At 44.5% G+C, this 14535-nt stretch overlaps 1 protein-coding gene across 1 annotated transcript in view; it reads right to left on the reverse strand.

The window, feature by feature from the left end:
* Positions 1–14535, reverse strand: part of PARP1 (poly(ADP-ribose) polymerase 1) — a 52831-nt gene that overhangs the window by 23868 nt on the left and 14428 nt on the right. The window contains exons 5-10 of the mRNA XM_063124135.1: positions 10514–10610; positions 10112–10228; positions 8058–8234; positions 6901–7042; positions 4855–4995; positions 2261–2503 (exon numbers count right to left, since the gene is read on the reverse strand). Coding sequence (XP_062980205.1) covers positions 2261–2503; positions 4855–4995; positions 6901–7042; positions 8058–8234; positions 10112–10228; positions 10514–10610 — 917 coding nt within the window. The remainder of the gene's footprint in view (positions 1–2260; positions 2504–4854; positions 4996–6900; positions 7043–8057; positions 8235–10111; positions 10229–10513; positions 10611–14535) is intronic.

The raw sequence follows: 14535 nt of genomic DNA on the forward strand, positions 1-14535 counted from the left end.
AATGATTGCAATCCTATGCCTATCTATAAGGGACTGGGAGTAGCTCCATCAAATTCAGTGGGACTTGCTTTTGAATAAAGTGCACATAGATTCAGGTAGCGACACATGTCAAGCTAGCCTAAACTTTAAGAGATTATATACTAAAACAATCATATGAAACAGAGCTGTATAATTATTATTTTCTCTTTCTCTGATGGGGATCCAAGCATGGACTAGAAGCTTAAAACAAGCATTTTGAAAAAGTTGCGGTTCTTTAGAATTCCATTTTCGCTTTGGCATTCATGAGAAACGCGGAGGCTGCATTACAGTTGGCAGATGAGCATGATGCTCAACGGGTATTATAGCTTAAGCCTGTGCATACTCACAACGGCGAAGCTCCGCTGAACTCAGTGGGTCATTTGAGTAAGCTCAAAAAAAGAAGGAGGGGAAAAAATCACGCTGCTGTGCCTTATACTGTTGTTTCGGTATTTGGCCTTTCACAGTTCAGGCTAGCAGTTTGAAATGTTAGAATCTGAAGGATCAATTCAGACTTGGCTAGTGACTGCACAGCTTGCTGATCAAAAGAAAGGAATGGTTTAAATTTCTGAATGGTTTAAATTTTTGTGAACCGCCCAGAGAGCTTCAGTTATTGGGCGGTATAAAAATGCAATAAAGAAAGAAAGAAAAGAAAAGGGAAAAAGAAGGCGGGAATACCTTTCACCTCCTTTTTGGTTTAGTTTAGCCTGAAATCCCTACTAGATCCAATTAGTAAAGGTGAGCGCCTTGGTCCCATGCATCCTTCCCCCAAGCACTCCCTCAGACCCAGACCTGCCAGCTTCTGCTGTCTTCACATCTTTAGAATTTGCATGATTAGATTACCTCAAATAAATTGAATATCCAGTTGGGCAAGCCAGCCAGCCAAGCTGGAGACTATCACCCTGCCTGTCTCTTCTTGTATGTCTGTAGTTTTGGACAATGGTGTATGAATGGTCTCCTACATCACACAGTGAAGGAAAAGGCCTCACTAACACCATGCTCCTCTGCTGTGTTTTATCATAGAACCCAGAGGGCTTTCAATCATTCCATAAATCCACAGCTGTTATTCATTTGTAAGGAGGTGAGGAGAGCAGAGGATGTAGACATCTTTCCTGGACTCTGATTGCTTTCACTTTTCTAGCATCCACACAAGAATGGCTGGGTTTAAGGCAAAAAAATTAAAACCTTATTCAGAGGCAGTATGATCCTTTCTACACCCATCAGTTGAAGACCTAGGGCAGATGTAGGCAAACTGGTGCACTCCAGTTGTTTTGGACTACAACTCCCATCAGCCCAGTCAGCTAGGCCAATGGTCAGAAATGCTGGAACTGATCATCCAAAACATCTGGAGGGAATCAAGATGGGAAACGCTGTGCTAAGGACTTTGAAATGGAGGACAACCGAGTATCTCAGTGCTACTCCTTCAAACTTAGAAGCTGACGTCCAGTGTGATAAGCAGAGATTCTACAGAAGCCTTCCCGAACTTGGTGCCGGACAAGATGTTTTGAATCACAACTCCCAGAACTCTTGACCATTTGCCCTGCTGGTTGGTGATGATGGAAGCTGTAGTCCAAAGCATCTGGAAGGCACCAGATTGTAAAGGCCATTCTACACATTAGATACCAGACCAACTGTATTCAAGTCCATTCATGCACTGAACTTTTTGGGATCTTCCAGTGAACTAGCCCCGAACTGAAACGGCTTCCCTTTATTTACCACCTCCACTCTCAGGTCGTGAGTTGAGCCCACCCATTCCTGTGGATCTTTGGGGGGTGGGGAGGCCACAACAGTTTGTGGGAGGACTTTTGCCTTAGCAACAGGCTGGGTGGTTGGTCTCCCCCCACCTCCCCCCCCCACCGCCTGCGAGTGTGCCAAAGAGGGCTGCTTCCGCTCCACAAACACCCCTCTGCCATATTTAGAATTCAAGCCTCAGGGGGCAGAGCAAGAAATGCAGCGACTGCAGCTTTAACAGTAAGATATGGGAGGTGAGAGGAAGCCACAACCCTCACAGGGAGCAGCTTTTAACAAGGTTTTAAAACACATAAAGCCAGCTAGCCACCAGGCTGCTAAGGCAAGCAAGCACTCCTGACACTAGTTAGTTTGCCCCCTTCCATGCCCCCAGAATGACCTCTTTAAATTCGGGGGCGAGCCCTGGCCAAAAAGAACCCCACCCACAGCAATAGTGACAAGATGGAGGCCTGCGCGGAGGCTGCCATGCGTCCTCCATTTCCTTTTTCTAGCTCACCTTGCTCTTCCTTGTTCTTCCCCGTGCTTTTCATGTTTGGGTGTCCACCTGATTTTCCTCCTTTGGGCACCTCTTTGTGCTCCTGCTTTATTTCTGCACCCCAGGGAGAGAGAGCATGAACTGACAGAAGCTCCTGAAAGCCCTTGCTGGAGCTTTTCATGTCCTGGAGGAACTCCTCTGAGACCACACGCACCTGGGCCTCCTTCACTTCTTCCATTTTCTTGTTCATTTTCTCAATTTCCTCTGAGAAGTTCAAGAAGAGGCAGGGGAGGGGAGAGAAGAGACAATAAAAAGCTAAGCATGGGATCTCACCCTTCTTATGAGTATAAGCATCAGAACTCACCAGTTGCTTTAGTAATGGGGAGAGGCCCATAGCTCAGAAGTAAGAACATAGGAGGACCCATGCTGGACCAGACCAAAGCCCTATCTAGCTCAGCATTCGGTTCCCACAGTGGTCAACCAGATGCCCAAATGGAAGCCATACCTGAAGATGCCAGGTATTCAAACTGGGATCTTCTTCGTGAAAAATATGTGCTCTTCCATTAAGCTAAGGAACCTGCCTGACGTCTCCAGAAAAGTCACACCAAGTAGAAGAGCAGAGAAAGACTTCCCCCTGATCTTTGAAAGCCGCTTCCAATTGGAGTAGACCCATCACACATGTTAATGTGCACTCCAAGTCTTTCACAGTGAGACTCCTCATGAGGCTTGCATTCGGGCCAAATTACTTTAAGATTTTGACAAAGAACAAGATGGCGCCCCCTCCTATGCCCTGTATGAAAGCCACATAGGCGCTCCTCCAGATTCCCCATCATCTGGTGAGGTGGGTGCAATGGAGGCTGGTAGCTCTAATGTTAGCAGGACGGTGAATCCACTCCGGGTTTCCTTCAGAACTCTAAAGGAGCTATCCAAGATGCTTCTGCACCTTGGATGGCTTCTTTAGAGTTCTGATTGAAACCGGAGTGGATTCGCTGTCCCACTGATATTGGAGCCTCTAGTCTTCACTGGGGGTATGGCAATCCAGAGAGGAGTCATTTTCCATTTGTAGCTTGCTACTTAACAAAGGCCCTCTCCTGAGAGGCTTGCCTGGGGCCAACTGCAATGCTATTCAAGTGCCAGATGGTGCCCACACATTTAACATTTAATATTAATTGTTTGAGGGATTTAGCTGCTTGTCTGAAGTTTTATTTTGTATTTGTACCCAGTTTTTCCTGCTCTAATTTTATATATTGATGTTTTATTATCTTGACTGCACACCGGTTTGATAACCTTGGCAAAAGATGATCTAAAAAACTACGTAGCTCAAGTGCTAGAGTGCCTCAGCTATTAGGTGGTATGAAAATGTAACAAATAAAGAAAATAGAGCCTACATCAAATGTTGTAAATTCTCTATATTAAAAGCTTGCCCTACATACCAGGGGTCCCTGAGTCTTTTGGAACAGTGAGACAGTGCCATGGGCGCTCACACAAAATGGCTGCCATGCTGCCCATGCACAAAATGGCTGCCTTGGTGGGCATGGCAAATCACCTATTTCCCAGCAGGTAAACTGCTGAGACTAAAAGAACAGCAACTCGCCCAAGAAGTTTTATGAGATGTGTACAAGGAAGTTATGGGGTCTGAGCTCCTAAATGCAAAAACACTCTTTTGAATCCAAAGAATGCCTTGGGGGGTGGGGCAGCCCTTTACTTTGTAGCATACCAACCTCCTGGTTAAAACGTATCTTGAACAAATAAAATAAAATTCAGAAGCGGCAGGGAGCCTAGAGTCACTACTTTGGGAGTTCCTGGCTATATACCAATAGCAAATTCATTCTCTGAGAATGAGTCCTTAAGTTGCCAAAACAGCCCCATTCATCCTGAAGAGATGGGGTATCAGCATGCTTCAAGTTTGCAGGAGTCTATATTAAAAAAAAAAAAAAATGGGGGGGGGGAAGCCCTAATGGAGGAAACCCACATCCTCGAATGAGGACTGAGCATGCTCCATGGACATGCAATGCTATGTTTCGGGCGGGTGGGGAGAGGGGAGAAGGAACCGGGAAAACCAGAGAGGAGTGTGGAAAAGAATATCCTAGAAGACAGCATGGCTGACACCTTAAACAGGAACAGTTTCCACTTCTGACACACCCAAAGCCTACCCAAGATAGTACAAAGTTCCATAACTGTTCTAGCACACGATTTTTCTTCCTTCTTTTATTAAAAAGGGGAGCATCTAAGGTTTCAAGAAGCAAGCACTGAGCAGGGAAAGCGAGATTCAGGCGCACCATACTGACAAAACCAAAAATAGCCAACACAAGGTGTGAAAATATATAAAGTTCCCTGGCACAGGCAAGATATATTTACTATAGGAATTCATATCGGAACAAACTGAATAATTCTATCTATTTAAAGCCACTTGTAGCCATGTTGCATTCAAGTGCCAATAGAAACGGGTGTTCTATTGGGTCCCTTCCCTTCCTTTCACATTAGTCAAGAGCTGTTTTTATTCGGCTACAGGGCCAGGTACCCAGCCTCCTTCTTCTTTCAAGCCCCATCTGATTTAAGTCTTCTCCATTGGGGAGTTTCCCTGTTTCCTAGTGACACCAAAGACAATTACTCACTTTGGGAGCTGATACACAGGTCAGCTTTATTCACGGTAGCAGTCACCTTTCCCCCAAGTTCTTCAACGGCAGACTTGATTTCATCCTTGTTCTTCGACAATTTCCCGATGATCAAAATCTTCATGCTACTTAATGGTTGGTCTGTTTAGTCAAATGAAAATGCAAAGCCCACGATGAATAGAATCATATGGGGGAGAAGGGAAAATAAAACCAGAAAAGAGACAAAACTGTGTACACATTGAAAGTAACGTCACACCAAGATAATCCAATTTATATGCCAACAAAGTGTATGTGATTTAGCTTAGCATGCACCGTTTATTCTGCATCTAAAGTCACAGGACACGAAAAAGATCTTCAGTGACTCAGATCTCATAAAACCTTATATGGCTTGGGACCAGGCTACCTGAAAGACTGTCTTCTCCCATATGAACCTGATCTTAAAATCCTCAGGAGAGGCCTTTCTTTTGATACTGCCACCTTAGGCACGTTTTATGGAGACACGAGAGAGAGCTTTTTTGGTGGCCGCTCCCAGGCTGTGAAGCTCTTTCTCTCTCTCATCCTTCCAAAGGCAGGCAAAGAGCCTTTTATTCAAGCTGGTCTTTGATATGTAAGCCGGTCTATTGAGTTGGGTGCTGTTTTTATTCTGTTACTGCTCTGTTTTCATGGTTTTATAACTCTTTTAATCAAGTTTTATTTATGATTGGAAGCTGCCTTGACTGCCATTATTCTTGGCAGAAAGGCAGGGTGCAAATCAAACCGATAAATAATAATAAAACATTAAATCTCAGGCGTTGGACACACACAGCTTCCAAGGTTTTTGTAAGCATTGCCTGCTGCACTTTCAAACTTTATATCGGCATCAGAAAGGACTAGAATCTTGGGTTTCTTTCTTTCTTTCTTTCTTTCTTTCTTTCTTTCTTTCTTTCTTTTTACCATAAACTGCAGTTCTCAATATCTTGAATTCTACGACCATTACCATATTCAGCTCTTGCACATAATTGCTGGATACAGCAAGGCTGGAGGTAGAAATACAACCTATTAGAATAACAGTCAGCCTGCTTCATCACATGCCTCTTTATGGCCCTAGATCTTCTTACATAAAGCTCCTATTTATCAAAGCTCATGGTGATCACTACATTTGCTTTCTTGCTCTGCCAGGTTATTCCCTCTCCCCCAAAGAGGGGGGGAAAGTGTGGTAGCTTATTTTGATTGCGCAAACTATTGACCGAAGTCATTGAGGATACTGCTGTGGTTTTTAAAAGATTTCCCTTGAGAACTTGCCCCCAGTAGTGGCTTATTTAAGTCATGGTGGCTTATTTAAATCCAATGGCTTGTTGTGTCATCTGAATCTGGGAAGCATGGCTTGTTGAAAGGGCAAACAACCCTCCAATAACCCACGGAGTTATTTATTAGAGGGCTGTTTGCCCCTCCAACAAGATGCGCAACTCAGTTTTGAATGATACAACAAGCTGTGTCTGGGCAGTGATTATGGAAATTGTGCCTTGCATTCACTTGGCACACACTGCAATTTAAACAAGCCTAGGTGGCTTCAATAAACAAGCCACCATGGTTTATTCTGATCATGCAAATGGGCCCAATGTGTTACATTGCAGCTAATCACATTCACAATATTGCTTTATACATAGTAGATACGATTTTGATCATTCAATTAGTAGGGTGCATGTAGGTGTGTCCCTGCTTTACCTAACTGGAGAAGTGCTAATTAATTAATTGCTAATTGTTAGCTTATTATTCCACAACAAACCAGCAGGTGGCAGCAAAGGACAGCAAAAAAATTAATTTCTAGACAAGATACTATCAACCATGAGTCATACACAGATGGGGGATTTTGAGGGGAGGGGAGAGAAAGAGGATGAGCAAGTACGAATTCAAAATTGTTTGCTCTTCTGATAAATAGCATTTTTCACTAAGAGGAGAGGTGAATTATTATTATTACTATTTTTTTTTAAAAAAAGGAATATGGCATATTCTTTTCCATCAAATCAGTTTCTCTTTAGTACAAACATTCCCTCACAGACCATTTACCTGCCGGAGCAGCTGAGTTCTCGGTAACTGGAGCAGAAATGGTTGGAGGAGGTGTGGCGTTTGCAGAGGCAGCCTCAGGAGGGAACGCTCTATCTTGCCTTTTAAATTTGAATTTCTTGAGATATGTGATTTCTCGGAATGCCTGTGTTGCAACAGCACACAAAAGAAAAGTTAACACCAAAGAGAGGGACTCCCAATGCTACTGCAGCGAGATAAAAGGCGAGACACTATCAATCAGAGACTAATATTTACTATTTAGGTTTCTTTTAGGGTTCGGTAGAAAGTAGTTTTCTGAGTGATTTGAAGTCAATCTCCCAAGGGTTTCTGATGCCAAATAGTTTTACAAATTTCAAGTAAAACCAGAAGTTAAAAGAGAAGCATCTCTGCCACAGCTGACCTCATGCGAACCACGTTTCTCTCCGCCTTGGTTGATGGATGGGAGGAAGGAGATGTGTGGGGAGACGTTTCCTTGGCCTTCCTTCCATCAAAGCCACGGCTGCAGGTGGAGATGGGGGAAAGGGGGGAGGAGGAGCCAGCCCAGTTCTCCGTTTCTGACCCTAACTTGTTTTGGCTGGGCAGGGGCTGAGAAGGCAAGAAGCAGGGGGCTGAGCAGCACCGGGAAGAGAGTGGGCTGCTGAGGGCTCTGAGTGGGGAGATTTTGCGGAGGAAGGGGGCCGAAGCCGAAAAAGACGTGGATGCAGGCAGTGGCAGGAGGAAAGGAATGGCTGGAAGAAGAGCTAGAGCAGCCTCCCTCAAGCTGATGCCCTCCAGATGTGTGGGGCTGCAACTACCATCATCCCCAGCCAGCAGGGCCATGCTGGATGGGAGCGATTGGGGTTATAGTCCAACACACCTGGAGGGCGCCAGGTCGGGGAGGCTGGGTTAGTGCTTCCCTTCTCCCAAAACTTGCCCCCACCTCCACTCCTAGGAACCTAGGAAGCTGCTTTATGCAGAGTCAGACCATGGGTCCACCTAGCCCAGTGTTGTCGACACTGGCAGGCAGCAATGGTTCTCCAGGGTTTCAGGCAGTTTTTCCTCCCCTAACTTGGAGAAACCAGGGGTCCTTCTGCGTGCAAAGCTAGGGCCTACAATTTCACAGACACACTTGCCTAGTACAATAACTAACTGGTGATAATAAAACATGCCGTGCTCCCTACCTTGGGCGTTACCCACTCTTTTCTATTGGGGGTCTGGGTCTTGCCCACACATTTCGTCCAAGCTGTGATGTCTCCCGTGCAGTAGTAGGCATCGCCCCTGAACACAAACTGCCCCTTGCACTCCTCGCAAGGCAACAGGGCCCCAAAGGCCATCCCGTCGGAAACACGGTCCAAGATCTAAAGTGACGGAAAGCAAAAAAGAAAGAAAAAGAGTCATGCCAGAAGAGAGGGAGTATGTGTGGCATGATACTATGCTGGGAGCCAAAGATGTCCAAATATCTCACAACGTTGTGTTGTAACGCAAGGGTGGAGAACCTTCAGCCCGTGTTTCAAAACCGGCCCCCGGGAGTTCTCCAGATGGCCCCACCCCCTTCCCTCTGACCGCCAATCATTTGGTGGGTTTTCAGATTTTGGATGGTTTTTGCTCCAGTCTAGAAGGTTGAGATCCCTCTCCCTCTTAGAGATCCCTCTAAGTCTTAGATACACTAAGTGCTTTAAGCTAAAACATGGTGGCATTTTTGGTGTTATGGTCCTACTCCTTTTGCCTCGCCCACCCCTGGGATGTGATCACCAAGATCTTCTCCAAAATGGAATTAGGCCCTCAGGCTAGAAGAGGTTCCCCCCTACACACACCCTGCTGCTTCAGATGACCTGCACACATCTCTTTTTAGGCTTGGGTCACATGAGGAAGACGAAGTATTCAGGACTGCACCTTTACTGACTCTCTCTCTCTCTCTTTTATTTTAAAGAATGTTTCCTCCGATGAAGTGAAGCACACCTTTCTGAGAGGGAAGAATCAAACCTTTGCTCACGCATGATCCACATCACACAGAACACCGTTGCAATAGAAATGTGTCTGTATGTGTGTTAGCATCTGCTGGCAGATCCTGTATGCTCATGACTCAAAATCTTTTTTATCTGCATAGTGGAATAGAACTGGCACCCCATTGAGCCAAGGGGGCTTCCAACTGGACTGTTTCCAACTGGACAGAGAACTGGCCATTAGAAGTGCTTCGGATCACTTCCAACTAATCTGCCATCAGAAGAAGAATCAAATGCAGCTTCTTGCACCAGCAGCTTATATTCTAAGAACTGTAGTAGATTTCTAAAAATTTCCACAACTCCTTCACATGTGAGAGATACATTTACTGGAAACAGACTGTTTTTTTTATTAGACATGGTTCACCATTACACTCTTCCTGGCTTTATACCCCCATCCCAAAGCAGTTAAATCCACGCACAAAAAGGGCCAGCTACTCCAATTGGAACGGTGCAACTACATTAATCTACCCTAATTGGAACGATGCAACTCCAATACATGTGGATACAAGCCATATTGTTCTTGAGGCTATGATAGAGTAGTCTGTCACTCCAGAAATTTAATGTCATTGGGCAGTATCCTATACAGCTGCTATGACTCCGCAGAGCCGACCACTGGAACAACAGGAACTAGCAGTTCCTGAAATATCCCCTTCTCATTTGCCCACCCGTGAGAGCTGGTGTGGGTGACCACAGTGAGAGGGCCTTCTCTGCAGTGGCCCCACACCTTTGGAACAAGTTGCCACCGGAGGTCTGCCATGTTCTGTCATTGCAGGCTTTTAAGGCCTCGAAAACATTATTTTACCCTGGCCTTCTCTTGATTGCCGTTGTTGCTGCTGGTTTTATTGTTGGCTTTTATTGTTGGTTTTATTGCTATTCTACGGTGTTTATGTTTTATCCCTTTTAATATTTTAACTGTTTTTATGTATTTTATTGCTGTGAGCGGCCTTGGGAGGGCTTCTGCCCTGAAAGGCGGCCAAGAAATGTTTTAAATAAATAATAAGCGAGCAGAAACCCTCATTTCCAGAACGGGAGAGGTCAGCAGAGCTCCAACTGCCCCAGTCTGGAAACAAATGTTGCTGTTCATTTCCAGTTGTTGGGCTATTGGTCAGTTCCACTGCCTAGCATGCGAGCCAGTGTAGGTTACCACCCATTATAGTTCATCTAAATTCAACTAAATACACATAGAGCATTAACACTCGTCAAAACGTCAACTAGAACAGGCTCCAACTCACGGCAGATTCCCCAGAAGGAACTTCCTGTTTGTTGGCTATCAGGAGTTCTTTCAGGTCGTTGGTGGAACAGGCTTTCTTCAACTCATCTTTGATGTTCCAAATCAATTCTGTCTGCTCCTGTAGATGTAAAAGAGCACAGTTGAGACTTCCTTCCTAATGGAACCATTTGAGAGCGGTACATGCAAGCGGCATGTTGAGTAACGTGAACTCCCTACAGGCAACGTAGTGAATCTCTGCTTTTGGGATAGGTAAGATGTTACCTTGTATGCACTGAAGATGGAAAACAGAGATACATGATTGAGACCAGGACCCTTGCTTGTTCATTATAAGCTGAGACGCGCCACTGCTTTTGAAGTCCCCCTGCAAGAAGGTTTATGACTGGTTAGTCACCAGCAAACAAACCTTCAGCAGCTTCTCCTGTTTGGACTGTTTTTCTTTCTCCTTTTTCGGTTTCTTTTTTGCGTTCACATTGGCGTCCACCTCATCTCCTTTTCTTTTTCTGAAAGAAAAAGAAAATATACATTAAGAAGAGTTACTCGAAGTCACATCATTACATTTCCTAGATCTCAAATGGTTTCATTTTATAAACAACTGAATGTCCAGCACAGTCGCTGTCATCATCTTCTTCTTCAGCTTTGTGTTCATGTTTTCCATTCCCTGTTGCAAGGTTCTGCATTAACCTGGGCCCGTTCAGACGACACTGAGGGCTCTGTGGTTAGGTTAAGCATGCTTCTCTGTGGCTAGCACTAACCACAAGTCATATGCTTGCACATGACACCATTAACCTTGTCTGGTTCCCAGTTTCCTTAACCACACGCTAATCACGAAGCAGTTAGATGAGCGCCTGAGTGCTCTGAATGCTCCGCCCTGTATCCCATCAGCCCTTGAGCTAAGAGAGACGGCAGTTGCACAATTTAGGCTGTTTAGGGCGCTCTATACTGCTAGCTCTATGATTTCGGCCCCTTAACCACAGCTGCATTGCATAAGACACCTTAAGCCAAAGTTAGTGCCATTAACCTTGCTACAGAACAGGGTTTGTGAAGTCAACCACAACGTGGTTAGTGGAGGCACCTGGTTAAGGAAAACACGTGTCAGACGGCACCTTTTACCCTGCTGCTTAACCAAAAATCCTTAACCAGCATGGTTAATGGTGTCGTCTGAACGGGGCCACTGTGAGCTACTCCTTGGCATCCCAAGGAAGAGCATCAAACACTGAATACTTTGAGGCACAGAGAACTGATTAAGTAAAATGTACCAACTGAGAACATCACACAAGGTGATAATCAGAGTCTGCAGTAACATTGTCCTCACTGGCTGCCATCACCAGTGTCCAGCACTGGAGTAACCTGACTTGGAAAGACTTATAGGGTGTTCCCAGTGATCAAAACCTAGGTGATGTCATAACTGCCAGAGTAAGGCCTAGCTCGGACATTCAAAATCTTCTCCATACAACTATACCTGGGAACGTCTTTGCACAGAGAACATACTATGCAATCTGAGATGTCTGTGAATACCGCCATAGGGTTGTATCCACTTAGTCCACAGAAATGAATCAGACTTAAGTTAGACTAACTTCGGATAACCCATCGTTTCTGGGGAGTGACATCCACAACAGTCACAGCATGTTTTTGTAACCTCCCAGTGGTAGGGCACATATTATATTCTCCTTGCAAAAGTGTCCCCAAGAAAAGGCGGAAAGGGTGTGTGCACACGCGCTTCAGATGGAAAAGATTTTGAATATCGGGCACAGCCCAAAGTTAGAAAACATTCAAAACTTGCCAGCCTTGCAAGAACAAAGAGAAAGAGATGGCCTTCATGAAAATAGTTTTAGAAGGGACCTTTCGGAGCTCTTCTCTAAGCTCCTGTACTGGGGCCTTCCCTTCTTCAAGCTCACAGCCCAGGCACCTGCTTGAGGGGATTCTGTATCCCTATTTAAAAGAGTTCAGATTCTACTGCCAAGAGCACCTCACAACCACTTCTCTCAGCAAAGCCAGGCAATACCACAGCCCACCAAAACCGCCCTTTTCTTCAAAGCGTTCATTGGTTGACTGGCCACTCTCCTCAGCATGCCATCTTGTTGCTCTGTAGAAAGACTGAGGTTAATGGCATTAAGACTGAAGCCTCTTTCCTGCTACTGAAATCAAAAGGTGACCCCTGGGGATTTTTACCACTGGCAAATAGTTGCCAAATGGGCTAAGGCCATCCGATGTCTAATCAAGATGTAACAGCCCGAGGAACCTACAAAGGGCCTATGGAGTGGTGAGTTGTCTTCTCTGCCGCTGCACTTCTATAGACCTGAGGGGAAAGGGAAGGAAGTGAACTGGGACCAAGTAGTCTCCCTCAGTGCCTCACTGGATGCTGAGTGCAAAGGTCTGCCTATTACAAAAGGAAGATGCTTGTGCAGCCTAGCAATCTTTAAACCTGTGTATGTCACTAACGCACTGGAGGTTTCTAATGGCTACTTGAGCAAACACAAAGAATCCATGTGATTATAAACTAGCAATGTGATGACAGATCAGGCTGTGTGAACAGTGTCACCATGCTAAAATTATTTCCCACTGTGATTCTAATGTTACGTTTAAATTTGTTTTGTATCCTGTTTTTCTACCAAAACGACACTCAAGGCGGCTTACAGTCATTAATAAAACTTGATAAAGAAAATAAGCAAATACATTAAAAAAGATAGAAAACACAACAATTTGTATTTGCCTTAAGATAACCTGGGTACAAGTTATCTGAAAGAATGCCTCCTCCCATACGTACCTGCCCAGACCCTAAGATCATCTTCAGGGGTCCTTTTCTGTGAGCTCCTGCCAAAGGAAGTGAGGCAGGTAGCTAGGAGGAGGAGGGCCTTCTCTGCTGTGGCACCCAGCTGTGCCCCTAGAAGGGTTTGCCTGGCACTTTCGTTATACTCTTTCTGAAGCCAGGGGAAGACCCTTTTATTCTCCCAGAATTTTAATAGTTTCTCAATGTAAGTCTTTTTAACTTTGCTCTTTTAAATCTGTACAAATCTCTGCATTGCTTCTCGGTTTTATCCTAGTTGTGTTTTTATATTGTGCTCTTATATTGCGTGTTTGTAATTGTAGTTTGTTTTACACTGTATTTGATGGGTTTAAATTTTTGCCCAGAGGGCTTTGGCTATTGGGTGGTATAGAAATGCAATAAATAAATATATAAATCTAGCAAACAAAGGCAGTCTAATTTTGCAGATCTTTTTATGGGATGCAGGAGGATTATTTAAAGTGTATCTCCCTTAAAAGCAAAGTACACAAGACAGACTATTTACACAGTCAATCCTCCAATAAGATCCAGAGCTACAGCAAAGACTTCATCCAGTTTCAATTTCATATGCTGCCCTGGGCAAAGCAAAAGACGGACTGACACGGAGAGGAAAGCATGGAAATCCGATCCCTCTGCCCTAAGCAACAGCTGACAAGTGTGAATATGATACAACAGGGACTTCCCTGACAGAGGCCAGCAGAGAATGAGTTGGTTTGGTGCCACGCCACCACCCAAGAGTCAAAACGCAAGGCTTGGAGATGCATTCTAGGAGTTCACAGCGCATGGAGCCTTTTGACAATCCAGTGCTTTAAGAATGCTCCTACACCTCCTGTTTGTGAATTTACTGTGATTTACCTCCTGGAAGTAACTATGATCTGATAATGAAGGGTGGCATTATACATATTTTTAATAAATATATGGTAATTATAATCTTGGTGTTGTTGGTTTTTAAAAAATGAACAAACGCTGACACTCCCCCTTAAAGTTCCTCTCCACCACCACATTCTACACATGGATGGCACAAAAGTATCTTAAGAGCCACCACCTGTTCTTTTGGGCACTCACTCCAAGACCATGTAACAATCTTACATTCCTTATCAGTAACCCAACTCCTTATAATTCAGGGCAGCTTATGTCCAGAAAAGTTCTATGGAAGAATATTCATCAAGAATATCATGAATACTAATGTCATTCGATGAGTCACTTCTGGTGGTTCTACATGACTTGTGGTCCTTCTAGAGTCCACTCAGGGTACAGCCTTCAGTGTACTGGCTCCCTTTCTGTGAACTCACTTGACGTTAGGCCTGCACCAACGTTGTTTTGTTTTCAGTTCCTGTCAAAACAAGCTTTCCCTGATTTGACCAGCCACATTTTTATTGGCATAATCAGATTATTTTAATTGTGGGTTTTGGTTATTTTTTTCTTTCCTTTATTGCTTACTGCTCAGGAATTTTGTTAGATACAGAACACTATGGCCCCGTTCAGAAGACACCTTAAACCACGGCTTTAACCACAGTGGTTAAGACAGAAAGCTGAGCCGTGTTCAGAAGACACCTTAAACCATGGCTTTAACCACGGTGACTAAGACAAAAAGCCTTATTCACCATGGTTAAAGCTGTGGTTTAAGGTGTCTTCTGAACGGG

This window comes from Elgaria multicarinata, chromosome 4, assembly GCF_023053635.1.
Source record: "Elgaria multicarinata webbii isolate HBS135686 ecotype San Diego chromosome 4, rElgMul1.1.pri, whole genome shotgun sequence".
Classification (NCBI taxonomy): Eukaryota; Metazoa; Chordata; class Lepidosauria; order Squamata; family Anguidae; genus Elgaria; species Elgaria multicarinata.